The following is a 27,500-nucleotide window of genomic DNA, read 5'->3' as shown; positions in this document are numbered from 1 at the left end:
GGTTCTTAACATGGATACATTGTCACTACTTTTCTTTTGTCGAGCACAAAGAAAATAACATTTTAGTCAAATGTAAGTTGTGTCTTGGATCAAAGATCCCATCTACTTAAAGTTAAAGTGACAATGATTGTCTCACACACACACTAGGTGTGGTGAAATTATTCTCTGCATTTGACCCATCACCCTTGATCACCCCCTGGGAGGTGAGGGGAGCAGTGAGTAGCAACCGTGACCGCACCCGGGAATACTGCCCAAAACAGCAATTCAAATCTGCTGAAACAGCTACATAAATGTAAATGGGTTATACTTGTATAGCTTTTCTACCTTTTTCAGGAACTCAAAGCGCTTTGACACTATTTCCACATTCACTCATTCACACACACATTCACACACTGATGGCGGGAGCTGCCATGCAAGGCACTAACCAGGACCCATCAGGAGCAAGGGTGAAGTGTCTTGCTCAAGGACACAACGGACGTGACTAGAATGGTAGAAGGTGGGGATTGAACCAGTAACCCTCAGATTGCTGGCACGGCCACTCTCCCAACTTCGCCACGCCACATAAGCAACATGCTTTGACGAAGCTAGTAAAGAGAGACACAGACTCCGATGCCACTTCACCTCCACCTAAGGATTTTAACGGAGGCAATGCTAGCCAGGACAACATTGATAGAGCCATTGCAGCGTATGTGCTAGAAGACATGTAGGCTATTTCTACAGTGGAGTCACCCGTTTTCTGGCAGCTAAATAGCATGATACCGGCGTCAAACAACAAATGGCACAGAAAACATGTTCCAAGTACCTGGACAGTGAGTACATAAACATGGAAAGCGAGCTAAAGAAAACACTCCAAACTCTGCCTCTGCTCATCATTGAAGGTACACACTGTCAATTCTCTTATATACTATTTCATTCTAGACTTCTAGAGTGTTTGATTATCACATCACTCTAAATGTATAGACTATAAAGTTCACAAACATAAAGAGGGATGCTAGTGGGCCAGGCCAATCTTTCATTTTCTCTAAACTAAAACTGGGGAAATGTGTAGAGTCTTCTGGGCTTCACTACAGTGTTGATCTCCTGAATACATGATTTTATTTCACAATTCCTTGAGAGAGAAAAAATGCCTGATTAGGCTTTGTGTATGTCATGTGTGCCTTCCTTGGGTGAAGCCAGCTTTACAGCTATGTTGTTATTATGCGGTTTGTTACTTATGTATGTTATGTTGCAGCTTTTTCAAATAGTTTTGTCAATTTGTTGTGGCCTGAAATAAATTGGCCCTTTGAAACATATCTTTGTCTTTGTGTGTTGTATGTAGACCACATTGCTTAGCAGAGTTCAGTGATGCAAATGCATGTCAAGTTGATCAACACATTGTATTATTCTCCAGTGCAATAACAGTACTGAAACAAAGGCTAAAAGGGCATTAATGGGAGCCTTAAAAAAAAGGAGAAAAAAATAAGTAACTAAATAGTTACTTTTCACAGTAACGCATTACTTTTTGGTGTAAGTAACGGAGTTAGTAACTGAGTTACTTTTGAAATAAAGTAACTAGTAACTGTAACTAGTTACTGGTTTTCAGTAACTAACCCAACACTGCTCATTAGTGGGCGTGTTGCAGGTGATCTAAGATTGTGTCCGCAATCGGTAGCAAGTGCAAAAGTGGTGCAGACCGCCCTTTTTAAATGAGGATTTAGCGAGTACAACCGGCTATGCCCAAAGAAAGACTTATTTCCCCCCACATTCATTACACCATATGATCAAACAGTCTAACACATTGGTGCCCAAAATACGGACCGCGGGTCACATTCAGACTGCCAGCGTCCACAATCCGGCCAGCAGGTAAAAAAAAAAATGTAAAAAATTAAATTGTGTGTAAAATTGAGAGAGAGAGCGAGAGCGAGAGAGAGAGATCCACACATATACAGTCATGGCCAAAAATATTGGCACCCCTGCTTTTCTGTCAGATAATGCACCACTTCTCCCAGAAAATTGTTGAAATTACAAATGCTTTGGCATTCACATGTTTACTTCTTTTGTTTGCATTGGAACAACAACAACAACAAAAAACACATCTGACATTATTTTACACAGAAATCCAAAAATGGACTGGACAAAATTATTGGCACCCTCAACTTATTATTTGGCAGCACACCCTTTGGAAAAAATACCTGAAATCAATCACTTCCTGTAACCATCAATTAGTTTCTTACACCTTGCTACTGGAATTTTGGACCACTCTTCTTTTGCAAACTGCTTCAGGTCTCTCAGATTTGAAGGGTGCCTTCTCCCAAATGTGTTTTTTAGATCTCTCCACAGATGTTCTATAGGATTCAGATCTGGACTCATTGATGGCCACTTCAGAACTCTCCAGCCCTTTGTCTTAAGCCATTTTTGTGTGCTTTTTGAAGTATGCTTTGGGTCGTCGTCCTGCTGGAAGACCCATGACCTCTGACGCAGACCCAGATTTCTGACACTGGGCCCTACATTTTGCCCCAAAATTCTTAGGTCGTCCTCAGATTTCATGATGCCATGCACACGATCAAGGCATCTGGTACCAGAAGCAGCAAAGCAACCTCAAAACATCAGTGAACCTTCACCATGTTTGACTGTAGGTATGGTGTTCTTTTCTTTGAAGACCTCATTTTGTTTTCTGTAAACAGTGTGATGATGTGCTTTACCAAAAAGCTCCACTTTAGTCTCATCTGTCCACAGGACGTTCTCCCAGAAAAATTTTGGCTTCCTCAGGTAAGTTTTTGCAAACTCCAGTCTTGCTTTTTTGTGTCTATGTGTCAGCACCTGGGTCCTCCTGGGTCTCCTACCATAGCATCCCTTTGCATTGAGATGGCGACGGATAGTGTGAGCTGACACTGTTGTACCCTGTGTCTACAGGTCAGCTTGAATTGAATATAGGTTATTTATCCACAATTCTAACAATCCTTCGTTGCAGTCTTTCATCAATTTTTATCTTTAGTCCACATCCAGGGAGGTTAGCTACAGTGCCATGGGCTTTAAACTTCTTGATGACATTGCACACAGTAGACACAGGAACATTTAGACCTCTGGAGATGGACTTGTAGCCTTGAGATTGTCCATGCTTTTCCACAATCTTGGTTCTCAAATCTTCTGAGAGTTCTTTGCTCTTCTTTTTTTTTCCCTCCATGCTCAGTGTGGTACACACAACACAAAGTTTAAGTCAACTTTTCTCCATTTTAACTGGCTGCAATTGTGATTTCTATATTGCCAGCACATGTTACTTGCTACAGGTGAGTTTAATTACAAATTAAAGGAGCATCACATGCTTAAAATACAACTATTTCTCACAAATTTGAAAAAGTGCCAGTAATTTAGTCCAGTCCATTTTGGGAGTTCTGCGTAAAATATCAGATTTGGCTTTTTTGGGTAGGTGTTTTGTGTTGTTCCAATGCAAACAAAAGAAATAAACAAGTGAATACCAAAGCATTTGTAATTTCAACAATTTTCTGGGAGAATAGGTGCATTATCTGACAGAAATGCAGGGTTGCCAATATGTTTGGCCATGACTGTATATATAGGAATATACATATAGATTCAGACAGACAGTCAGACAGACAGATAGCCCCGACCCAAATTATTTTAACCCAATGTGGCCCTCAAGTAAAAAAGTTTGGGGAACCCTGTGTCGTTTCATTATGTTGTGGAATATGCAGAACACACCACCTTTTCTTGGCAAATACAGTACTGTAGAAGTGTGATCCATAGGTGCGCTCTGGATGGCGCCGTTGTTGTGATAGTGAGTCGAAATAAATGCAAAAAATGTGTGTTAAAATGTTTGTCTTATTTTATAAGAGATATTAATATATATACTATATTAAAAAACTAATAGCACACAATGAATCAGTTGAATTTTTTTTTTTAATCAGCCCCTTCAGTCACCCAGCAGTTATAAAATTATATTGCTGAGTGGCTGATATGTCTATTATTTTTTATATTTGACAGTCCAAATATGCTGAGATATACCGGTAGGACAGAGGATTCTCTGTCCATAGTCTGTCTTTGCAGCACGAGCACCTCATTTCTCACAGCCACGTGTGCGTAACTGTGCCAGTTTGCGCACACATTTCAAACGAGCTAAATAAAGACGCAATACAGCGGCCACAGAACAGTTTCAGTCTTAATAAATCACATTGCAAGCGCTAAATGATTATATTTGCATCTTCTCCTCCTAGCGCTGTGGGCATTCTGATAATCAGTATATAATTTGCATAGTCATGAAGACAAGACAAACTGAATGGATTGTGCACTCTATTTTGCTCATTTAAGAGACGCAATCCTCTGTGCACAAGCTTAGTAATTCAGCTTTGCATGTTTGCGAATGTTTTATTACATGCAAACTAGAGATGTTCGATAATATCGGACTGTCGATATTATCGGCCGATAAATGCTTTAAAATGCAATATCAGAAATTATCGGTATCGGTTTCAAAAAGTAAAATGTATGACTTTTTAAAACGCTGCTGTACGGAGTGGTACACGGACGTAGGGAGAAGTACAGAGCGCCAATAAACCTTGAAGGCACTGCTTTTGCGTGCCGGCCCAATCACATAATATCTACGGCTTTTCACACATACAAGTGAACGCAAGTCATACTTGGTCAACAGCCATACAGGTCACACGGAGGGTGGCCGTATAAACAACTTTAACACTGTTACAAATATGCGCCACACTGTGAACCCACACCAAACAAGAATGACAAACACATTTCAGAAGAACATCCGCACCGTAACACAACAGAACAAATACCCAGAACCCCTTGCAGCACTAACTTTTCCGGGACACTACAATATACACCTCCCCCACACCCTTAACCCCGCCCATCTCAACCTTTCTCAGGGAGAGCATGTCCCAAATTCCAAGCTGCTGTTTTGAGGCATGTTAAAAAAAATAATGCACTTTGTGACTTCAATAATAAATATGGCAGTGCCATGTTGGCATTTTTTTCCATAACTTGAGTTGATTTATTTTGGTAAACCTTGTTACATTGTTTAATGCATTCAGCGGGGCATCACAACAAAATTAGGCATAATAATGTGTTAAATCCACGACTGTATATATCGGTATCGGTTGATATCGAAATCGGTAATTAAGAGTTGGACAATATCGGAATATCGGATATCGGCAAAAAAGCCATTATCGGACATCTCTAATGCAAACCTTTAGCAGATCAGGCCCTGAGTATTTTGTTATAGTCAAGAAGAGGCAGATGCCAAAAGGCAAGTTTCCTTTTTACAGTTATTAACATAGATAGGCAATGTACTATATACCTCTTGTTTTATATTGATATCCTTGTTTCCAGAATTGCTGTCATCATCTTCGCCCTTTACTTCAGACTTGACCTTGACGTCAGTGGCAGTCATGTCAGGCATGGTTTGCTGAGAGTTAAGTTCGGCCACAGAGGCCGGGGTAGGCACTCTGTTGTCAATGCTAGCAGCAGCCTGTGACATCTTGAGGGTAAAAAAAAAGTGCATCATGATCATACACAGAATCATTTAGCTTAGTTGAAATAAAAATGTTCAACTCACTGGTGTGCTGGGATGCTGTGCCGGCACTGAGGTGGGCTGCTGTGGTGGGTTGGATGTGTCAGGCTGGGGTTGCAGGGGTGTGAGCGGCTGGGAAGGGTCTGATGCCGTGCTCATGGCAGAGGGTGGACGAGGGAGGCTGCCTGGTATGTGGGATTGATTGGAGGATGGCCCGCCAGTGGACACAGGTGTGGAGGGCTGGGTCTGTACGGGGCCCTGCCCAGGGGGATGGTGTTGCTGCTGCATTTGCAGGCTGGTGGAAGGGTTGGGAGGATTTGTGCTGCCTAAACTTGGCTGGGTTGCAGGGCCACAGGGCAATTGTGAGCTAAGGTTGCCGAGCGCATTTAGAGGGAGGTTGGAATTCTGTGGCTGCCGGAAAAACAAGAGCAAACTGTAAGTAAAAGAAAAACACAGAAGAACAAATACAATTTAAAATAGCAAAGCATCTCACCGGTGTGCCAGCACCTTGCGGTACCGACTGACCCATGCTGACGTTCACATTCATGGCTCCTCCAGTGGCTGCAGGGAACTGCCCCTGTGGTAAGAACTGACTCTGGTTGGCCGACTGAGGAACCATGCTATTAGCATGATTCCCCATCATTCCTTGATTTTGCTGCATCCTTGAAGGGGACATGGCCATCTAGGAAGTGAAAAGGCGACATACATAAATATCTAATTCGCATAGCGCTAGGGCTGCAACAACTAATCGATTAAATCAATTATAAAAAATAGTTGGCGATTAACTTAGTCATCGATTCGTTGGATCTATGCTATGCGCATGCGCAGAGGCTACTTTTTTTAATTTTTTATAAACTGCAACATTTACAAACAGCTGAGAAACAATCAAAATAAGTATGGTGCCAGTATGGTGCAAGTATGCTGTTTTTTTCAATAAAATACTGGAAAGGATAGAAATGTAGTTTGTCTGTTTTATCCGATTATTAATCGAAGTAATAATCGACAGATTAATCGATTATCAAATTAGTTGTTAGTTGCAGCCCTACATAGCACTGTGTTTACTCCAAGACAACCTAACCTGTTTAAGAAAAGCTTATCATTTTTAATTGTTAACATTAATCAAAAAGACAGAGAGGAGATAGAGCTCACCGATGGAACAGAGTTTATGTTTAACTGCTGCGGATGGTTCATGGGTGAGGGAGCCCGCGCCCCCAATGGTGTCTGTGACATCTGCGCATTCTGCATCGCCATTGGGTTGTACTGATTGATTCCTGTAGGAATACACACATTTGTTTATTATACTTCACAGTTCTTACTGAATAGATTTGCACAGGTAATAAACCAGTTTACTATAAAATCTGAATTTCGCTGGATGTATTAATTTAATAGTGCATTTACAAACTCCAAAAGAAGACGATTGTTCTAGAGTACGCACATACCTTGGGGCATACGGTTCATCATTTGATTTGGCATGTTTGGCATAGGCATAGGTCCATCTGAGGCGGAATAAAATGCTAATTAATCGTTTATTTAACAGCCAAAGTAAAACAACCACCAGCTAGAGATGTTAGCTACTAACTGGGAGGTCGGACAGGCTGTCCTGGGCCCATCGGGTTGGTCTGACTCATCGGCGACTGCTGCGGCCCAGCGTTGCCCACCATGCTTGGCTGTTGGAGCCGCGAGCGCCTCTTCTCCTCAAGTTCCTTCTGGATCTTGTAGATCTTCTCTGCCAGGAAGTGGTAATACTCATCCTTGTCACAGAAAAAAAAGGGAAAACATTTTTCACATGACTGCATGACAATTTAAATGATCTCCTCTAACGAGGATTGTCAAAAGTATCGATACCAAGTTGATAACAACATGCAAAAATGTTAACCATACCAGGTTTTTTCAGTATCGTTTGTAATGAAGCCTGTACAACACTTCTTCCTCTGCGATCTACATTAAGTGTTGGCATATGAGCACTGATTTAGTCATCAACAAAAAAAAAGACAATGTTTCTTATATATTTATTTATGCAGATTTTGTGCTTCCATTTCGCCTTGACTCAAACAAATCATAATGGCACTGTGGCTGTATGCATCATAACTTGCTTTGTACGCTTCACTAAACACCTGCTTGCTAGAAAAAGACGCAGCAGAAGGAATCTGTGTTGCCACATAATGACGCCTTAAAAGGGAAACGAGAAAGACTTGAGTGGAGTGTCTAAATGCAACGAAATTTCGGTCTTATCTGTACAGTAAAGTTCAAATTTGAATGACAATAAAAGGAAGTCTAAGTCTCTAAGTTAAGTCAAGCATTTATTTGTTAATCATATACAAGCGGTCATGAAAGACAAAGTATTTGCAAAGTTTGTAAGTTTAACAGTATAACTAAAACAATTCTTACTTACTAAACAGTTACATGTGTGATGTGTGTGGGAGTGTTTTCATGCATATTTGGACGTGCTATCCTAATGTAATGAAGCTAGCAACGTTAGCATTGGCTAATATACTAACACATTTACGAGTGTCTGTATTAGCATTATTAAATTACAAAAGCATTCTTTTTTTATTGTTCCAGTTAGACAAATTCCTCAGTAAATTCACCAAGATGTCACCGTGGAGTTATTGAGTCTGTTTAGCTGATTGGAGAGCCAGCTTTCGCAGCTAGTGGGTCCATGACTATGTCTGTTTTGTTCGATTGGTTGCCGTGTTACAGACACAGTTTGGAAACAATTAAGTTATGTAAATTAACATTTATAAATATATTTCTGTGAAAATTACTCATTTCACTACGTATATATCTGCGGTTTAGAGTCCAGTGAGGATCTCCTGCTGGCTCCACTATGCACTGGACTCTCACATTATTAACCGTATCCACTAGCATCCATTGCACAGGTCACTCAAAGTGGGTTGAGTTTTTTTCTTGCCCTGATATTGGATCTGAGCCGAGACATTTGTGATTAAGAGCTATATACAAACCCCGTTTCCACATGAGTTGGGAAATTGTGTTAGATGTTAATATAAACGGAATACAATGATTTGCAAATCCTTTTCAACCCATATTCAATTGCATGGACTACAAAGACAAGATATTTGATGTTCAAACTCATAAACTTTGTTTTTTTTTTTGCAAATAATAATTAACTTAGAATTTCATGGCTGCAACACGTGCCAAAGTAGTTGGGAAAGGGCATGTTCACCACTGTGTTACATCACCTTTTCTTTTAACAACATTCAATAAACGATTGGGAACTGAGGAAACTAATTGTTGAAGCTTTGAAAGTGGAATTCTTTCCCATTCTTGTTTTATGTAGAGCTTCAGTCGTTCAACAGTCCGGGGTCTCCGCTGTCGTATTTTAGGCTTCATAATGCGTCACACATTTTTGATGGGAGACAGGTCTGGACTGCAGGCAGGCCAGGAAAGTACCCGCACTCTTTTTTTAAGAAGCCACGCTGTTGTAACACATGCTGAATGTGGCTTGGCATTGTCTTGCTGAAATAAGCAGGGGCGTCCATGAAAAAGAAGGCGCTTAGATGGCAGCATATGTTGTTCCAAAACCTGTATGTACCTTTCAGCCTTAATGGTGCCTTCACAGATGTGTAAGTTACCCATGCCTTGGGCACTAATGCACCCCCATACCATCACAGATGCTGGCTTTTGAACTTGCGTCGATAACAGTCGGGATGGTTCGCTTCCCCTTTGGTCCGGATGACACGATGTCGAATATTTCCAAAAACAATTTGAAATGTGGACTCGTCAGACCACAGAACACTTTTCCACTTTGCATCAGTCCATCTTAGATGATCTCGGGCCCAGAGAAGCCGGCGGCGTTTCTGGATGTTGTTGATAAATGGCTTTCGCTTTGCATAGTAGAGCTTTAACTTGCACTTACAGATGTAGCGACGAACTGTATTTAGTGAAAGTGGTTTTCTGAAGTGTTCCTGAGCCCATGTGGTGATATCCTTTAGAGATTGATGTCTGTTTTTGATACAGTGCCGTCTGAGGGATCGAAGGTCACGGTCATTCAATGTTGGTTTCCGGCCATGCCGCTTACGTGGAGTGATTTCTCCAGACTCTCTGAACCTTTTGATGATATAATGGACCGTAGATGTTGAAATCCCTAAATTTCTTGTAATTGCACTTTGAGAAATGTTGTTCTTAAACTGTTTGACTATTTGCTCACGCAGTTGTGGACAAAGGGGTGTACCTCGCCCCATCCTTTCTTGTGAAAGACTGAGCCTTTTTTGGGAAGCTATTTTTATACCCAATCATGGCACCCACCTGTTCCCAATTAGCCTGCACACCTGTGAGATGTTCCGAATAAGTGTTTGATGAGCATTACTCAACTTTATCAGTATTTATTGCCACCTTTCCCAACTTCTTTGTCACGTGTTGCTGGCATCAAATTCTAAAGTTAATGATTTGCAAAAAAAAAAATGTTAATCAGTTTGAACATCAAATATGTTGTCTTTGTAGCATATTCAACTGAATATGGGTTGATAATGATTTGCAAATAATTTTATTCCGTTTATATTTACATCTAACACAATTTCCCAACTCATATGGAAACGGGGTTTGTAGGTAAACTTAGACTGATTGATTGATTGATAATATGAGGCGGGGTTCTAAAGTTAAGCGGGTGCGGTTTATATACCGATGCGCTTTATATTTCAGAAAATACGGTACAAACATTTTTTGACCGACTTAGACCATTTGATACTGAAAAATTAAATTAAACATAATAAATAATAATGAATTCCACATAAACTCAGCAGCACAATATGTAAAAACACTTTTTAAAATCCTTGATCCAACAAAACATGAAAAAATTAAACAATTTGCGCCATGTTTCTCTTCATGAAAATGAGGAAGTCAGGATTAATGGCTACAATAAGCACGTTTTGTAGCGCAAAACTTCTGAAGCGGATAAAGCATGTGTCACAAGCCTCCACTATTTGAGAAGTACTAGTTTAACTGTACAAAAGAGAATGAATGGACAGGTTTTATTTACCCTGCTGTTCGCCGACTCATACATGTCACCCTCAACCTTGCGTGCATACGCTACAAGGTTATCCATTCTCCGGTCCTTTAGTGCTGCAGGGTCTGGTGTGGGAAATATGGCTTGTACTCTGGGTAATCAGGTAGGGAAAACAAAGAATTTGTCACATACTCATATGGCATAGAAATATATGTCTATGATCTTTTTACTCCAACGTACAGTTTGTGCACTAGGTGGGTGCGCAAGTCCTGAGTGACGTGTTCATGCCAGGATTTCCTAACTCCCGAAGCAGAGAGAGGGGTGGCAGCGGGCAGGTTTCCCATAGCTCCTGCCAATGATCCATCTGGCAACAACTGACTGTATGACAAAAGAAGGGTATAGCTATATTACATATATTTTTTAATTCATTTGCACACATGGTTTCCGTAGATTACTCGAATACATAAGATTTAATTGAATATAAAAAAAGAGATATCTGGACAGACTGCATTTAAGCGTTATCATTTTGACTGAATTTACCAAACTCAGTAGAAAATCCAGAAGGAATGGTCATTAATTTCATCAAAAGCATCTTGGACGAGGCAACAGTAATTTATATTTATCACAATATGAATCCAAACCCAGAAAACAAGACTGGATTTTAAGAAATAATTAACAGGCTAAAACTCGAAATGCTCACTTGTTGAGTGTGGAGGGCAAAGAGTCGCCACTGTGCAAGCCAGTCTGGTCTGAAGAGGGGACACCCATGCCTGCTGCCATCTGGGTGATCTGATTAGTGCCTGATAATCATTCAGAGACAGGAATAATTAACAAAGCTGACAAGAAAAATAATGTATAACTATGTGTTTACTATTTGTTCTGTACCTAGAGGGTTCATATTACGTAGCTGTTGGAGCCCCTGGGGGTTTTGTAGGGAAGGACCCTGGCCCTGGGTCTGGCCCTGAACCTGAGCAGGGGACTGGTTGCCATAGGGGAGACCAAGAGCAGCATAGGCTCTCTTCATGGAGCTGGGGTCTATATGTGTGGCAGCACTGTTGATGGTCGGTGTACTGGGCTGGCCTGCCACCACAGTGTTGATTGCGCTATGCAGGTTGGCACCAGGGGAACCTAGCAGGGCTTTAGGAGTACAGGAAAAAATAATTAGTGGGTTAAGGAAATATTGAATTAAATCACACAACAAAGCCAGTTTTGATTCTGTGTATTTTTCTGATACAAAACTTTTTTTTCTTCCCCCAACACATTCTTAAATTCAGCACTTTTTATTTGTCGCGTCTGTGAACACAGCTTCCCGCTGTGTTGCTTGCTGACAGGGAGCATGCTGCCTCTGTGGGGGATTTAAATCCGTCACAGGGTCTTTTGACCTATCAGAAAGTAGCCCGGTCCAGAGTCCCTGCCCCCACTGATAGCAGAGCAACACAGCTCCTCCCCTGGGTGTCCCATTACAGGCCCAGCCTTTCTTGAGGAATCCTCCCTCAGTTCCAGCACTTACAACCTCAGCACTTTACAACCTGCAGGTGGCACCACCTCATATAATACACCCAACTTGACGCCGACGTAGTTTTCCAACCCAAAAAAACAAGCCGCTCTTTAGAGTTAAACAGACCTTTGAGCTCCACATATATATATTTAAATAAACTGCACTCACGATGCTGATTTCTCTTGTCACTTGCATTTTTCAATGGTAAGCACACAGGACAGTCGTGCCGTGTGCAGTTCTTCCAATGGGAGATGATCTGTCTGGATGACGCACAGTGGGCCACTGTGGGAGAAGAAATAAAAAGGAGGCATAAGCATACAATTAGGTGAATGACTGAAATGTGCATTGATTCAGTGAGGACAGACTTCAGCAATCTTATGGTGATGACGAGAGGTACACCAAGATCCTTATGCCAAACAGATGTGTGCAACATGTAAACGTCTACATGTAAAACAATCAGCAAAGAACACAAACAAACTGCCGTACACTAAACATACTCACCCAGGCAGGACTTGCCAGCCTGGCAGTGGGTCATGTGGTTGAGGACGTTCTTCATGGTGCGACAGTGGGGTAGAGCGCAGGCCCCCACTTCGCCGTTGGCCTGCTCCCGCCGCTGGCACTTATGTGCATGGAGCAGCAGGACCAGCTGCTGCTGAATGAGTTTGCGCTTCTCAGGATCGGCCGTTGGACCGGTGGATACACTGCCGGCCACAGGGACCATGCCCACAGACGCTACCTGCTGCGGCATCTGAGACTGCAACATAGTGAAGTTGCGGTCATTTGTCATCGATGCCAAAATACATTTCCACATCTTGGTGACACTCACCATGTTTGAAACACTCCCACCTCCTTTTACTTCAGATGGGAATTGAGGCAGATTGTTGGAAAGGGCCGACTTGTTCTGGAGTTGTTGGGCGCTGACCCCTGTTGGACCATACTGCTGTCCAAAAGGAGCCCCTGACATACCCATCTAGTACAGAAAGATGGAACAAAGGCAGGTCAGAACATTTGTGTATCTTGCAAGATACCATCAGTTAATTACTGAGATGTATGAATGTTCTGATTTTGGACATTCTCAGTTATGTCCTCGTGTCGTGTTCTGGTATAAAAAGGTAATGTTTTGATTGCAGTTCACTGGTTGTAGGATGTACCAATATAAACATTTCATATCGCTATCATTGTAACCAAAACAATCACGATTATCATTATTGTTGTTGAATTGGCTCAAAAAGTACTGGCACACACTAAAATCTTTTCACCAAGTTTTTGTTTTTATCAATTAAAAAAAATAGACATAATATAGGAAACATTAAATATTGTTCTGGCTTCAGTAGAATCATATTATTTTTATTTGCATGTTTGAATATGTTTATCTACTTGCATTTTAATTTGTAAATGGAAATTGGGTGATCACTGTACTTTCAGTTGTGACGTCACGCAACTTCACTTCTAGTTGAAGACACCTCTGTCTGTTTCAACTCAACGCTGTCGAGTATCGATGGATTACTTTGTGCAAAGACATATACATACTGTATCTTAGTAGTTTAGACGGTAATATGTTCATACAAGTTTATACATGTACAACACTTAAAACATTTAGCTAAGTGTGTGGAATTAAATTATGGACTAGATTAAGCAATGAAATTAAACAAAAGACTAATATGATTCAGTTTAAGAGACCGTTCAAATTACAAGTGTTCACAAAGTACAAAAGAGAACAATTATGATAAATATCTTGAACCTTTAACAAAAAAAAATAAATGATGATGATTATTTATGTATTTAATATTTGTTGATTTACTTATGGTATGTTTTTATAAATTTAATCCATGTTCTGTTAACAACAGACAAAGAAATTAGATAAAACTGCTACGATATGAAAAGGGCTATGATTAAATAAGCGCTGCTTCTTCCTACCTTTTCGGACATGCTGTAATGAAACAACTAGAAATATGTGATGCATTACATTGTATTGTACGCATGTTCAAAATAAACTGAACTGAAGTTTAAATTGGGGTATGACGTTTCCTAATTGGGAAATACGTTAAAGGGAACCTATGACGCAAAACCAACTTTTCTTACCTGATGGTTCCTGATTTTGTGTATTTGGGATCCCGATAAGTCTCAAAAATGTGAAAACAAGCTGTGGAGTCATTACGGATATATGTATAAAATAATTTTGCCTTCCTTTATACTTCCTCCAAACCAGTCATTTAAAATGTGTTCTGTCCTGTGACGTTTTCTGCCCTGTGACATCAAATATATCTCCATATATGGTAAAAATGTACCCGAAGTTCTTTGCGCGAATCCGCCATTTATAGTCTGACGCTCTAGTCAATAAGTTCCTTCTTTTTCCTTATTCTCTTGTTGTGGCGCAAAATGGCTCGTACATGCAAATGCATCCTCCGTTGTTGCCATTTCTAATACAGAGTAGCATATAGTTTGAACCAGGGTTGTACGGTATACCGGTACTAATGAAGTACTGCGGTACTAATGAATTGAAAACGGTATTATACTGCTTTTGAAAAATATCTGCACCGTTTTTTTCCATCAACAATCTGCTGTGCGGCAGTGACTACAGAGCAAAACAGCAATTCTACTGGTTCATAAAGAGGGTGCGTGAAGGGCAATCTGGGAGGTATTTGGGCTTCAAAACTAACGATGAAGGTGACACTTTAAACAGGGAGGCGCCGCTCTGCGAGTGCTGCTTTAAAACATGCATCGAAAACGTGGCGATTAGTATTACCACCTTTGCTTAAAACTTAGGTAAACATTTAAATAATAAGCATTCAGATCTGCACAAGGAGTTATAAAGAGTGACATGTAAGGATAAAGTTGTTCCACCTTTCCTACTGTTCGGCTCCTATGCAGACCATAGTCGAAGACGTTCCCCCCAGGGCCGATGTAACACCCTTCTGCTAAGCTCCGCTTTCAGGTCAAAATGACGAGGCCGCCGATTTGTGACAATTGCTTTGTTATTAGTTGTGCAGGACAACAGGAAACGTCCATCACTCTACTGCGCAGTGCACAGTGCACACGTTCTCTTTACTTACACACATTGCTACTCTCATAAGTTAACCAGCTCCCCTGTTGTGCACATGGGGATAGGTAGACAGGCACAGCTGCTTGGCTTGATGCTAAATATTAGCGGAGTTCAAACCGCCAAATTAGCGTCAACTAATGCAAGTGAAATGACTGAATTTTGTAACAAATTCCTACAATTTGTGTTTTATCTTCAACAATGTGTGTTTTACCTGCTCCATGGCTTATTTGTGTACTTGTATCCATAGTTTAGTTTTTAGTATTTACTAATAACTGTATTATTCTTAAAACACAGACTAGGAGTGGCAACCATAAATCATGAAGCATTTAATATAATATCAATAAAGCTTTTTATTCTATTCTAACCTAATCATTGATTATGGCAGACTATATGTAATATATAACATTGTAAATTGTTCTTTGAGTGCAACAAGAAAAGCCCAATGTGTTTAATGCCTTTTAACTTTTATTTTAACCATCTAAAATTGTTCTTTGAGTGTAATAGGAAACATGTTTAATTTATTGTGAGATTTTCGGTTAAAATAAAGCCAATTTTGCCTTTTTTTGTAGTATCGATATACATTTTTGTACCAGTACCAAATTATTGCTATTGGGACAACACTAGTTCTAGTCGGTAGACTTCATATGAAAGCGCTAAAAACTATAACATGGCTGACAGGGAAAAATCGAAATGGCGGCACATAAATAGGACCACCCACAAAACGGCGCATCCCGAAGAGACGGTCAGAAAACGGCTTAAAAAATATTCTGTAATACATATTCTATGCAAAAATTTTGACCAAATAACCATCATTACATGTGATTGTAGACCACAAGAAAGTGTTTTAAATGTAAAAAAAAAAAAAAAAGGTGTTTTAGGCCTGGGCGATACATTGATTTTACCAATAAATTCAAGTTTTTTCTTGCAGATGGTTTAGAAAATAACAAAAACGTCCTGTTTCCTGTCACACCGTCAAGCTGCTATATGTGCTTTTTGTAGAACATATTTTTCTGGATTATTGACCTCGATTTTGGATTACGGACACTCTTAATTGCTTTATTGGAATACTACCCCTGCATGATTTTTGGTGCTTCTTAGATCACAGATTGGACTTGTTCGCTCTTGGGACAGAGCTGTGGTAGCAAGCTAGCAGAGCGAAGCAGAGTCCAGCTAGCTCCTCTCGGACGAGACCCACGACCTGACTGGTCTGTGCCAGCATGGCTTAAAGGAATTAACCATCGGAAGAATTCGAGGGAAAAAGAAAAAAAACACAAATCTATTTTTTCTCCTCTTACCCCGGCCTACTTTTTGCCCCAAAGAGCTTCCGTAGCATCCATTCTCCCCCTTACTTTCTTAGCAGAAATTCACACACCTAGAAAATCATGGCTAATGCTAACCCTAACGAAACGTTTGTTCCAAAGAAATGAAAATTGTTGTCATTACCCGTATTTTCTGGATCAAAGGGTGCACCAGATTATAAGGCGCGCTGCCGACAAGCAGGTCTATTAAGGTCTTTTTTCATACAAAAGGCCCACCGGATTATAAGGCTCATTAAAGGGGTCATATTATGATTTTTTTCTAAATTTAAAACATTTCCCTGTGGTCTACATAACATGTAATGGTGGTTCCTTGGTCAAAATGTTGCATAGATTATGTTTTACAGATCATCTTCAAGTCGCTTTCTGACAGTCGCTTCAGGATGCGCCGTTTTGTGGGCGCTCTTATTTATGTGGCTCACCTTTGGCACCGTCTTCTCCCCGTCATCTTTGATGTAGCGGTGTAGCGTGCAAGGACGGGTGTGGAAGAAGTGTCAAAAGATGGAGCTAACTGTTTTAATGACATTGACACTTTACTTCAATCAATAACGCAGCATCTCCTCATCCGGAAACAACAACAACGCCAGAAATGTGTCCCGTGAAAAACCGTCCGACCGGAACTCTAATAACTAAAGTTCTGTGGGTGAATTATGTAGACCCACTACACTGGTAGTTTTTAGCGCTTCCATAGCGAGATATAATCTTTACGCTACTTTATATTAGAAATGGCAACAGCAGAGGGTGAATGCCCCGTAACAAGAAGATAGTGAAAAAGAAGAAGCTTATCGACTACGGCATCGGCACGGACTACAGTGGCGGACATGCGCAAATTTTCAGGACTTGTGCAGATCTCAAATACACATCAGCAGGTACCAGAAGGTAAGAAAAGTTGGTTTTGCATAATATTGTGAAACAAAACACCAGATAATATGTCTGCTAATGGGTGCCATTTTGCGGTCCTTATACACACACCATAGTAATACTTGTATCTCTGACTACGGTAGCCGTAATGGGCCGACAATCCACCAAGCTGTGCGGCTTCAAAGTCATACTAAAACATTTTGACAGATTTTTGAGTGCCGTGTGTAATGTTCTTTATTTTCAATGGAACATTTTAAGTTTTGGTGTTGTTTACTGGCGTCATATTGCAGTCTACACATGTCTCTTATGTGTGACTAGCATCTACTGGTCACACTTATTACACCATGTACCAAATAAAATTGTTTCGAAGTCAGTAAGCGCAACCAGAACTATTCCGTACATTAGGCGCACCGGGTTATAAGGTGCACTGTCGATTTTTGAGAAAATGAAAGGATTTTAAGTGCGCCTTATAGTTCGATAAATACGGTACTTTGGTTTTTCAGCAACAGGCATGGAACAAATGACAGCACGCAGTATTGTTTGTTTAAAAAAGGTACCAGCACAACAAACTTATTCCAGCATCTGAAACCGAAGCCTTCAGTACAACAAAAAAACTCCAGCTAAAAAGCAGCTGACGGTGGTAGAATAATTTACACCAGGTATGTAAGATGATATCATGTCGAATGAGAGAGAAGCACAGTGAAGAACGATCACTGAAGCAGTCGCTCTTTAAACCGCCAAGATGTGTGAAAAAAGCCTGCATTAAACTATGAGAGGGAGTTTTATCACAGTAATTACAAATACTGTTTATTGTTACATCTCCAACGGTTTGATTCACAGAATTCAGCACAAAACAATTTTGGTATGTGGTTCACACAGTTGGTGAAAATATGAATATGAGGCTCTTTTGCTCTTATAAGCTGTGTTTCCACAGCTTATAAGAATATAATAGCCTTACTTCAGAAAGGCTATTTAGGCACCTTGAATTTGTGTTAACATGTTTAAGTAATTGTTTCAAGGACTTTGATAACAATTAGGGGCCGGTAATGTAGGAGCCTAAATGCTGTTTAAAGGGGAACATTATCACCAGACCTATGTAAGCGTCAATATATACCTTGATGTTGCAGAAAAAAGACCATATATTTTTTTAACCGATTTCCGAACGCTAAATGGGTGAATTTTGGCGAATTAAACGCCTTTCTAATATTCGCTCTCGGAGCGATGACGTCACAACGTGGCGTCACATCGGGAAGCAATCCGACATTTTCTCAAACACCGAGACAAATCAGCTCTGTTATTTTCCGTTTTTTCGACTGTTTTCCGTACCTTGGAGACATCATGCCTCGTCGGTGTGTTGTCAGAGGGTGTAACAACACGAACAGGAACGGATTCAAGCTGCACCAGTGGCCCCAAAGATGCGAAAGTGGCAAGAAATTGGACGTTTGTTCCGCACACTTTACCGACGAAAGCTATGCTACGACAGAGATGGCAAGAATGTGTGGATATCCTGCGACACTCAAAGCAGATGCATTTCCAACGATAAAATCAAAGAAATCTGCCGCCAGACCCCCATTGAATCTGCGGGAGTGTGTGAGCAATTCAGGTACAAAGGTCCTCCGTAGCACGGCAAGCAATGGCGGCAGTTTGTTACCGCAGACGAGCGAGCTAAACCCCCTATCGACCCTAGCTTCCCTGGCCTGCTGACATCAACTCCAAAACTGGACAGATCAGCTTTCAGGAAAAGAGTGCGGATGAGGGTATGTCTACAGAATATATTAATTGATGAAAATTGGGCTGTCTGCACTCTCAAAGTGCATGTTGTTGCCAAATGTATTTCATATGCTGTAAACCTAGTTCATAGTTGTTAGTTTCCTTTAATGCCAAACAAACACATACCAATCGTTGGTTAGAAGGCGATCGCCAAATTTGTCCTCGCTTTCTCCCGTGTCGCTGGCTGTCGTGTCGTTTTCGTCGGTTTCGCTTGCATACGGTTCAAACCGATATGGCTCAATAGCTTCAGTTTCTTCTTCAATTTCGTTTTCGCTACCTGCCTCCACACTACAACCATCCGTTTCAATACATTCGTAATCTGTTGAATCGCTTAAGCCGCTGAAATCCGAGTCTGAATCCGAGCTAATGCCGCTATAGCTTGCTGTTCTTTCCGCCATGTTTGTTTGTGTTGGCTTCACTATGTGACGTCACAGGAAAATGGACGGGTGTTTATAACGATGGTTAAAATCAGGCACTTTGAAGCTTTTTTTAGGGATATTGCGTGATGGGTAAAATTTTGAAAAAATCTTCGAAAAATATAATAAGCCACTGGGAACTGATTTTTAATGGTTTTAACCATTCTGAAATTGTGATAATGTTCCCCTTTAAGTTCATTTACATTTTATGGAAGGTGCTTTTTGTTTATTCCGCCAAAATGGGACTATTTACTTTATTTGCATGCTTAGAATAATCATAAGGTACACTTTATTTGTAATTATTACATTTGTCTAAATAATTTGATGACGTAACTGTTTGATTGCATATATGGCGGAAGGATCTGTGTGGTAGGTTGGTTTTTGGACACAGTGCATTATGGGTAATGGCAGTCAGGTGCGGGGGAATTGAGCCACACAGTTTTTTGACCTCACTCTTACTTTTTCTTACTCTTACTTTTTCTAACTCTTTTTTACTGTAAAACACTCGCTTCATTTTGCCATTCATTTGTTCCCACATCGTTATTGTTTTACGTTTTTGAATTATTAAGTAAACGATACAAAACGAAGAGGAGCGTCTGGAGTTTTGTTTGTTGTTGCCGCAGCAAGCGGAGCAGGAGAAAGTAGAGGAGCGTCAAGCTAAGGCTTAATTAGGAATCTACAATCCCGAGGGGTCCTTTGGAAACCATATTGAGCCATTCTCAGCCAGCAGTCACTTACATTTTGCTTTGTTACGCTACCTCTATTAAAATTGCGGTTAACAAAAGCAAAAATACGGAGGAAAACATTTCACAGGTACAGCCCCATATCAAATTTAAAGAAAAACCGCACTTTAAAAAAAACAAATTGCCACAAACATTATGAAAGACATGACGACGGATGGATGGATGGATGGAGCTCCACTATTCCGCCCATAAAATCTGATAAGTAACCATTCAAAAAGAGCTAACAATACTCAATTTACATTTTGTGACTTGAATATTAACCAAATATTAGTGATATTGTTATTATAAGCGCTAACGCAGACAAACTATTTAGAGCGACGCCATGATCACTTCCAGGTGTGCCTATGTTTACATCATCGAGTGGTCTGCTGCTCCTTGCTTCCCTGCAAGTTGATTGTAGATCACAAATCATGCATCTCAACTGAAAAATAGATGGCTGAGAATATAATCTGACAAGTTGGGACACTTTGACAGCCGCTTCAGACCTGGAACTGGCGAGGACGACACGAAAAGCACTTGTCCCCCAACACCCCGGCGCCCCCCATCCCGCAACACTGTTTCTTTGCGAAGATGAGACATTTTTCATCTAAATGGTAATATTTATACATTATACAGTCGGCATCCTAATGACAGCGGACTTTATACAGTAAGTGATGTTTTATTATGTTTGTTGGCTCTCAAAGTCTGCAGTGAGCAGAAATCAGTGATGAAGGAAAAAAAACGTGATGCGTTTGATCAAAATACGTAAATCCGTCCGTCCATCCATCTATTTTCTACTGCTTGTCTCTTACGGGGTCACGGGGGGTGCTGGAGCCAATCCCAGCTGCAGATGGGCGGAAGGCGGGGTGCACCCTGGACAAGTCGCCACCTCATCGCAGGCCCAAAACAGATAGACAGACAACATTCACACTCACGTTCACACACTAGGGCTAATTTAGTGTTGCCAATCAACCTATCCCAGGTGCATGTCTTACTACATTACATACATACTTACATCATGTATATAAAACCCTAATGGAGGTGCTTGGATGTTTTTTTCAGGGCTCTGTAGGCAGAATTGAACGGCTCCTATAGGCTCCATTGTAAGCAGACCTGTGATCGCATTTATTTAATATTTAGAATGGATTAAAAAAAAATTAATCTGTCATGTCTTTCATAATGATTGTGAACGATAGGCATAAGTCCAAAAAAAATGCAGATCCCCTTTCAAAAATTCCAAACATTCGAAACTATTTGGCTTTTTAAGGCGTAAAAACCGCAATATGTATTTAAGACTTTTTAATGACTGACGTAGACCCTCAAAAGCTAAGTACATGGCATACAATTACCATTCTGATTTTGAGACTACACAGTATTTATTCCCACACCTTATGCCCACTGTCCGCACTGCCCCAGCGGAATGAGCAAGGCCAGCCTAGAAAACAGGGATGTGGGAGGGGACATAGAGGGGGAAGGACGAGTTTGCTTGACAGCTGAGCAGAGCACTGGGTTGCAGCTTGCCCCTCCCCCTCCAGAGCACACAGAGCTTGCCTGATGTCTCACTCCCATTCACGCCAGAGCATGACTTTCACTTCATCTTATACCGGGGTCCTCCAGGCTTAATGAGCTCCATTTATTGTGTGAAAAGCTGTCAAGCTAGAGGATGGCATTGAGACTCTGCTGTTTGGATTTCTCTTGGAATAACCCCCATTTCTCTTCTTCTACTTGTCCCGTTTTCTATTGCATCCCCCACACCAGCTACACCCTAACCAACCCCTCTAAACTTGATTTACAGCTCTATTATCTAAGACTAAGAGGAGCGAAAGAAACATATCGTAGACAAGGAGAAATAGGGAATAGGGTCATAAAAGGAGAAAAAAGGAAAATTCTACATTTTATAAAGACTAAACCATGGGAGCAAAAAAGGTGAGTCGAGACTCTCAGAGAGAGCCAGATTAGGCCTATTTTTCAGTCACTCACTCTCAAAGTTGTATCGCATATTAGGGGTGCTGGAAAACAATTTGATTCACATCCAAATCGCTATTCTTATTTATTAAGACTCTGAGACGATTCAACATTTTCAAGAATCAATTTCTAAATAATTTTTTTTAAAGCAATCCTGTCATCAACAGCATCCAATAGGAGCGGTTGTAAACTGTAACTGGTTTTATTATAATTTTTATACCTAATATATTGCAAGATTCGATTAGAATGGAAAATCTGCGTTGAATCGAAAATTGGTCCTGAGTATAATTGCCAACCCAAGAATCTGAATTTAATTTGATTTTGAGTTGTTTTAGGATTCACATCCATACCATACAGTATATGCAAACATGTCAGTCAAGGTTTAAAGTCCTGAATGTGGTATTAATTTGGACCTCACCTTATTCATGTGTCCAGCTTGCTGAGCAGTCAATGTGTTATGTCCACCCAACTGTGACCCTCCTTGCGTGAGTGTCTCAGCCAGCACGCTTCCTCCAACGCCCGCTCCTACCGGCATACCTTGGCTCTGGTACTGCATGCCATGTCTCCCTCGGCCTGCTGGTCCCAGAGCGCCATTCATCACCTGTCCACTTGGGCCCAGGACTCCGTGACCCTGTGCACTGTTCAACAGGGCCTGATTGTAGCCCATGCCTGCGCCTCCGTTGCCTTGTCCTGTACCTAAGCCTAATTTCTGGGCCTGGGGAGACTGATGATTTGGAGAACCTTGCCCCAGTGGACTTTTACCAAGGACTCCAATCATGCCTCCCTGTTGTGGACTGGCAGAGTTGATGGAGCTACCTGGTCGCAGAAGCTCCGACAGTTGTATGTGTTTGGCGGCAGCGTCCGAGACGATGGAATTGAGATTTGGGGTCCCTCCTCCACCTGTGCCACCGTTGGAGGACATTCCCATCTGAGAGAGGTCGCCGTTTGGGATGAGCTCATCTGGAAGGTCATTTTCCAGGTCAAAAAGGGACACAAGATCTACAAAAAAGCATGGAGAGAAAAATATTAAGATTCAACAATTTGGTATTTTTGGAACAGGCTGTAAATGGAAGTGTTATATATGACAAACATAGCTTCAGCACAGTTAAGGAGTCAGGTAATCCATGTCTTTAACCAGTTTCTCGGGCCATCTGTTCCACATCAGCAGAAACATTATCAGAAGACAGATTTCCCAATGCCATGTTTGGAGCCAAGATTCATATCGCGTCAATGAATTTCAAATACTGTACATGTTGCCGAATAATGCTCGCCCGAGGGCATGGCGATGATACACGCCAGTTAGAGCGTCTTGAATGAAAGCCTTAAGGTAGGGCTATTCAACTACTACATCATGAAGAAGGCCGCAATTTCGAGAGCCCAAGGGCTCAGGGGCCGGACGTCTAAGTGTGGATGTTTCGTCAGAAAGTGCCTCCTCAGGTTATATTTCTTTGAGACTGTGTTTACGTAAGTGCAAAGTAAACACATCGGCTTTCACACTGCACTGTTAATTCATTATTCTGCCATCGCTACTCGTTTCCAGCGTGTGCAGCTAGTTAACAATATGAATAAAAGGAAGCTCTAGTTTTTGTTGAGGATTGATGTTCCTTCTTTTGAATTATTTTCCTTCCTCGGTTTTATTTCTTTACACTTCTTCCTTCATTTAGGTTTGTAAGACTGAAAATGTAAACTTAAAATAAACAAAAAAGTATAATGTTCATTGTGTATTTTGAATAAAATAGGTTTATTGTTAACATATACACACAATAAACTATAAATATTTACACATATATAAACTACACAACATTCACACACCAAACATTGTATGTGACTTATCACTACACATGTCACCCTCGACTGGTCAAGTTTAGCACGACACCATTACTGTCAGACAAAAAACACAACCACAAATACAAAATACATCACAAAGTCAGCAATTTCAATACAAAACAAATTAAATAACGCACTTTTTGTGTCTTTTTACACATTGAAATCAAAAAGGACACGAATTCCTGGAAGCCGGGATTTTTTATTTAATTTTTTTTACACCACCCGGTTTGCTTGTTTTTTTTATTTTATCGATTATCGCTTTCTGCCGGTGTTTTGTTTTGTTTATATTTGCCGGCTCAAATTTCCGTCCCCTTTTATTGCGTTTTTATTGGTCGTAAATTTTGATTTGCCGAAAGTTTTATCAATGACAAATACTGCCTCAGTTTGCACTCGGGACAACTTTACCGCGAGTGGCTGTCAAAAGAAAGACTTCATGGTAAACACTAAAGTGAGTGTAAAGTCAACCTTTTTAACTTCATCCTGTGCCATGTCTCCAGTAAATGACTTGTTTTAGTCTTTGTGAGTACATGGAAACTTCACGTTTATCTCCCGCTGTATTGACATCGTTCGAGGATAGCAAGTGTCACTTGCATCGCTGACAGTGATGTCATCACAGTCATTGTTTACTGAAGCAGAGATGCTGACTGTGGAGGCAACAAAAAAAAAAAAAAAAAAAAAAATATTGCCAGGCTCTGCTTTTTATCGATAGACTTATCAGATTACATTTTTCATCAATGTGGCCAGGAGGCCATTTGCGGCCTGTTTTGCGGCCTGTTTTAAAGGCCCACGGCACATTCTAAAAATACTATTCAAATAAACAAAAAAACAACAAAAGTGGAATAAAAAAACGTACAGGCAAAATGTAATTTAGAAAAAGTTGTAATGTTGACTAATAAAACAAAGCAGTTTTATTTTCTTTAAAACTGTCATTGCTCAAAACATAATATTGAATCAAAATCAATGTATTTATGAATTATTGACCTATCCAAGGCTCCGATTACTTCACATCAAATATTTCTCTTTGAAAAATATTTTTTGTGGAAGATTTTGCATAATTTGTGTTTATCATTAAAAAAACAAAACTTTTTTCTTTGACAAAAAGGGCAGAAAAACAAAAATACATAAAAAAAAAAACTTGTGATGTGAAGTTGATGTAGACTCTAGAGATTTAAATAATGTATGTATGCCCTGGCATAACTTTTATGGACAGAATTTCTAGGCGCAGTCAAGGCGTTGAGGGGATCTGGTTTGGTGGCTGCAAGATTAGGTCTCTGCTTTTTGCAGATGATGTGGTCCTGATGGCTTCATCTGGCCAGGATCTTCAGCTCTCGCTGGATCGGTTCGCAGCCGAGTGTGAAGCGACTGGGATGAGAATCAGCACCTCCAAGTCCGAGTCCATGGTTCTCGCCCGGAAAAGGGTGGAATGCCATCTTCGGGTTGGGGAAGAGACCCTGCCCCAAGTGGAGGAGTTCAAGTACCTCGGAGTCTTGTTCACGAGTGAGGGAAGAGTGGATCGTGAGATCGACAGGCGGATCGGTGCGGCATCTTCAGTAATGCGGACGCTGTATCGATCCGTTGTGGTGAAGAAGGAGCTGAGCCGGAAGGCAAAGCTCTCAATTTACCGGTCGATCTACGTTCCCATCCTCACCTATGGTCATGAGCTTTGGGTTATGACCGAAAGGACAAGATCACGGGTACAAGCGGCCGAAATGAGTTTCCTCCGCCGGGTGGCGGGTCTCTCCCTTAGAGATAGGGTGAGAAGCTCTGCCATCCGGGAGGAGCTCAAAGTAAAGCCGCTGCTCCTCCACATCGAGAGGAGCCAGATGAGGTGGTTCGGGCATCTGGTCAGGATGCCACCCGAACGCCTCCCTAGGGAGGTGTTTAGGGCACGTCCGACCGGTAGGAGGCCGCGGGGAAGACCCAGGACACGTTGGGAAGACTATGTCTCCCGGCTGGCCTGGGAACGCCTCGAGATCCCCCGGGAGGAGCTGGACCAAGTGGCTGGGGAGAGGGAAGTCTGGGCTTCCCTGCTTAGGCTGCTGCCCCCGCGAACCGACCTCGGATAAGCGGAAGAAGATGGATGGATGGATGGATGGATGTATGCCCTGGCACACCATTGTCATCATTTCATGACCCCAGCAAAAAACTTTTTACAATTTTATACTGAAATAAATACACCTACAACTTAATACAAATATAGAAAAAACTACCGGCAGCGGTAAAGTTTAGATCCACGAAGGAAAGAGGAAAGTGAATGAATGTTTATAACTGAATACATTTACATATGAATAAAAATGTGTTTTCTTTTGTATTGTTTTTTTAAATGAATTAACGTTTATGACAACCTTTTTCCAAAACACAATATAGAATGAGAGATAACAGGATAATGCATACGTTTACCATTTGTTTTCAAAACGCTTACAAAAAAGTGGGACCCCAAAAGTTTACTGTGGGACCCTGTTTTTATGACTTGATGGGGTCCCTGGGACCCCATTAGGAAAAAAATCATAGCGCTAACACTGAGGAACCAACATTTTATCAGTAGATTTACCTGCGAAATAAAGTTCTCCGCCCAATAGCGCAATTGACAGAAAGCGCCGCAGGTGTGCGAAGGCATGTATGCCCCCTCATCCCTGTTGATTGTGTTGGCCCCTTGCTTCCTGATGTCCATAAACTCCTTTAGCAATCTCTCGTGTTCAGTTTCTGATGAAATGACTTTTCCCTGGCTGCCAGGTTGTTGTGTTCCAGAAGTTGGTGCGTCACCCTAACTTACTCCAGGTTATAAGGTTATAAATGATCATGGTTATCGTTATTATTATCGCGGTATTTTTAAATGTGCTAAAAATAAAAAAACATATATACTGAAATATTTTAACCAAGGGCTGCCAATTATGGCCAAAATAATAATTAAGATAATTTGTTATCAATATTAAAATCCTGATTACTGACTGTTAGGTAAAACAGTGTTAAGGTGAACACAATACCATCATTCATCCATCCATTTTCTACCGCTTGTCCCTCTCAGGGTCACGGAGGGTGCTGGAGCTGCGGGAGGCGGGGTACACCCTGGACAAGTCACCAGCACGTCGCAGGGCCAACACAGATAGACAACGTTCACACTCACATTCACATACTAGGGCCAATTTAGTGTTGCCAATCAACCTATCCCCAGGTGCATGTCTTTGGAGGTGGGAGGAAGCCGGAGTACCGGGAGGGAACCCACGCTGTCACAGGAAAACATGCAATGTCTAATATAAATGCTATTGCTAAACATTACCCATATATCTAATGACAAGTATTTGTTTTTTTGTTCATTAATAACACAAACATGTCAGCTTTTCCCAATTACATGATGTCTTTATCTTTATTTTTACATTTGAATAGAGGGACGTATTTTTTTTATTATTATTTTTTTTAAGTTATGTACATCTATATATACATATAGATGCTGTATAGGGACAAATCCATTAAGAGTTATGTCGTATAGAAATAATTAGAATTAACTAATTAAGAATTAACTATACAAAATAAAACTAACAAAATGCTGTCACATGAATAATTTTTTAAATAATAATATACCTCAAAACACACAAGTAATGTAAAA

The 27,500-nt window shown here is 40.8% G+C and overlaps 1 protein-coding gene across 1 annotated transcript in view; it reads right to left on the bottom strand.

The window, feature by feature from the left end:
- The window catches only part of crebbpb (CREB binding protein b), a 91,525-nt gene that overhangs the window by 19,369 nt on the left and 44,656 nt on the right, over positions 1–27,500 (bottom strand). Inside the window, exons 3-16 of the mRNA XM_061974171.2 lie at positions 22,488–23,068; positions 12,803–12,946; positions 12,478–12,730; positions 12,145–12,258; positions 11,364–11,615; positions 11,179–11,278; positions 10,719–10,856; positions 10,512–10,629; positions 7,095–7,266; positions 6,955–7,011; positions 6,665–6,786; positions 6,009–6,197; positions 5,561–5,926; positions 5,303–5,482 (exon numbers count right to left, since the gene is read on the bottom strand). Of these exons, the coding sequence (XP_061830155.1) occupies positions 5,303–5,482; positions 5,561–5,926; positions 6,009–6,197; positions 6,665–6,786; positions 6,955–7,011; positions 7,095–7,266; positions 10,512–10,629; positions 10,719–10,856; positions 11,179–11,278; positions 11,364–11,615; positions 12,145–12,258; positions 12,478–12,730; positions 12,803–12,946; positions 22,488–23,068 (2,786 nt within the window). The remainder of the gene's footprint in view (positions 1–5,302; positions 5,483–5,560; positions 5,927–6,008; positions 6,198–6,664; positions 6,787–6,954; positions 7,012–7,094; positions 7,267–10,511; positions 10,630–10,718; positions 10,857–11,178; positions 11,279–11,363; positions 11,616–12,144; positions 12,259–12,477; positions 12,731–12,802; positions 12,947–22,487; positions 23,069–27,500) is intronic.

Source organism: Nerophis lumbriciformis, linkage group LG22 (assembly GCF_033978685.3).
Source record: "Nerophis lumbriciformis linkage group LG22, RoL_Nlum_v2.1, whole genome shotgun sequence".
In the NCBI taxonomy this organism is placed as follows: domain Eukaryota; kingdom Metazoa; phylum Chordata; class Actinopteri; order Syngnathiformes; family Syngnathidae; genus Nerophis; species Nerophis lumbriciformis.
This window is presented reverse-complemented; position numbering and strand designations above follow the sequence as displayed.